Source organism: Aplysia californica, unplaced genomic scaffold, assembly GCF_000002075.1.
Source record: "Aplysia californica isolate F4 #8 unplaced genomic scaffold, AplCal3.0 scaffold00352, whole genome shotgun sequence".
NCBI classification, from domain to species: domain Eukaryota; kingdom Metazoa; phylum Mollusca; class Gastropoda; order Aplysiida; family Aplysiidae; genus Aplysia; species Aplysia californica.
This window is the reverse complement of record NW_004797622.1, coordinates 147165-149545: the sequence shown is the minus strand read 5'-3', so window position 1 is coordinate 149545 and position 2381 is coordinate 147165. Positions and strand designations below refer to the sequence as shown.

Sequence of the window (2381 nt, the reverse complement as noted above, 5' to 3'; positions counted from 1 at the left end):
CTCTCTCTCTCTCTCTCTCTCTCTCTCTCTCTCTCTCTCTCTCTCTCTCTCCCTCCCTCTCTCTCTGCCTCATTTTCACACGCTATCTTTTTAGTCTCACATTCGGACATACACATGCATATATAACAGTTCATTATTATGACAGGTATGCGCAGTGAATTATAAATGCTTCAGCTGTTTGTTTTTTTTAATGTATATTGTTGGGCACATCTTATTTTGCACGGGAGTTCGTTCCATATCTGGGTACCAAAAAAACAAACAAAAACAAACAAACAAAAAGGAACGCTCACCGTAAGTTTTGTAATGTAACAAAAATGAAGAATAAGATTGTCAGAGGCTGATCTAAGGGCTCTGGGTGGATGATATAATTCCAGGAATTTTTTAAGATAAAAAGTTGCAGTATCATTAATACATTAAAACAGAAAACGGCAGTTCCGCATTTTATCCCTTCAGTTACAGGCAGCCAGTGTAGTTCTTTCAGAATTGGTGTTACGTGCGCTGATTTCTTTTATTTCATTGTCAATTTTGCTGCTTCATTTTAGAGTACTCGTAACTTTGATAATTTTTCGGCCGAAAAACCCGATAAAATCAAATTTTTATAAAGTCAGAGTTATTATTAATGTCCTGGCTGTTGCTTAAGTAAGATATTTCCTTACAATGCCAATTTTCTTAACTTGAAAATAGATACTTTTGCTGAGCTGGCTAATTTGGGATCACATAGACATATCATAATCCAACCGAACTCCTAGATTTTAAAAACTTCATTTTGAACGAATGGTATGGCTATTGGTATCAATTCGTAGTTCTGGGAGATTTCTAATGGCTCTTGTATTTCCAGGCAAAATTATTTCTGTTTTGTCATCATTTAGTTTCATTTTATTACCACCACCACCACAACCACCACCACCACCACCACTACTATGGTCATCAACATCATCACCATTTCGTCCACCACTCCTACCAAAAACCACGAGACCATCATTCGTCTGATCAACATAATAAAGGAAAAGGGTGAAAATTCTCGGAGGTCCCGAGTGCAAGTTGCTCATGTTAAAGATCCCTTGGTGGTCTAAAATTGATAACAGTTGGCTCCACCGCCACCCCGGCAACATTTAAAATGTCCTCCCCACTGAAAAATATTTAACTTGTTATGCACGCTCATATGACCTTATGCAGTTGCGAGCGTCGTAAAACACCTACCAAATTAAAGAAAAAAAACCCTCGTCTGATCAACGTAATAAACAGAATAATAATATTTCCAACATGTCAGATAAAAAGAAGACAACAATCCATCCACCTTTGCCAGAAACCATTCTACCTTTTGGTTTAGTTTCAGTGGGAGTTTTACGTCACTTGCAACACAATTAGACCTTGCATGTCCTATCCACCTCCCAGTGCTTCGAGATACTCAATGTGAACACTGAACAAAAGACCTATCTGCCTTTTGCTCTAACTTCAGTGGGAGTTTTATTTCCCTTGAAACACAAGGTCCTGTCTACCTACCTGTGCTTCGGGATACTCAATGTGAACACTGGACACATAGTTTGACCGCCCACCGTGAGCCCTATGAGAACGAGGACGAGAAGAATCCACTTCTGAAACAGACCGAAGTGGCCGATTCGGGCGAGAACATCGTCGAAAGATTTCAGGTCCCCGTCATCGCAAAGGTCTTTCTCCATGTCCGAAGGCATGCCGGGATGTCGTCTTCACAGGCAAAACGAGCACGCCTCTCTGTTTAAGACAACAACAAAAATTGATAAAAAGCTAGTCGCAACAAATGTATCTAATACGATAATGATGATGATGATAATTTTAGAAATAATAATGACAATAATAAGCACAAGAAGAAGGAGGATTCTTCTACTAATAGCTCGTCCCTCAATGTCTGTCGATGACCAGTGCATCCGCAGAGGTGAACATTAATCCAGCTAAAATGAAAACTTTGAAGAATTAAAAGTTACAATGACTTGTGGCTTCTGCTGTGGCCGACGAGACCAATTCTGACAGTGAAACGTTTGCCACATTTTGAAATTTAAAGGCTTTACTTCCACTTAAGGATTACGCAGCTTGTGGGCTTCTCTCTTGGTTTCAGCATTTATTATTCGTGAAGCAAGCCTCATGTGATATGTGAGGCAGCGCGGTGGAATCAGGCTCTCGTCAATTTTTGGGCATATTGAGTTATTGGTATCACCTTAAAGCTGTTCATTTGTCTTGCTTTCAATGAAAAAATTACCCATCCATCTTCAATAGAAGATGAGATATTTTGGATTGAACAAAGTGGGGGTTCCTGGTTTAAGAGGTAAAATTGGCGAGAAAATGGCTGCCAAAGCTTGGTAAATTCCAAAGCTGAAGAGTCCAGGGAAACTGTAACTTTATATTTT

General features: G+C 39.4%; 1 protein-coding gene across 1 annotated transcript in view; it reads right to left on the bottom strand.

Moving 5' to 3' along the window:
• Positions 1-1691, bottom strand: part of LOC101860348 (organic cation transporter protein-like) — a 21273-nt gene extending 19582 nt beyond the window's left edge. The window contains exon 1 of the mRNA XM_013085171.2: positions 1504-1691. Within this exon, the coding sequence (XP_012940625.1) occupies positions 1504-1691 (188 nt within the window). The remainder of the gene's footprint in view (positions 1-1503) is intronic.
• Between the last annotated feature and the right edge of the window lie 690 nt (positions 1692-2381).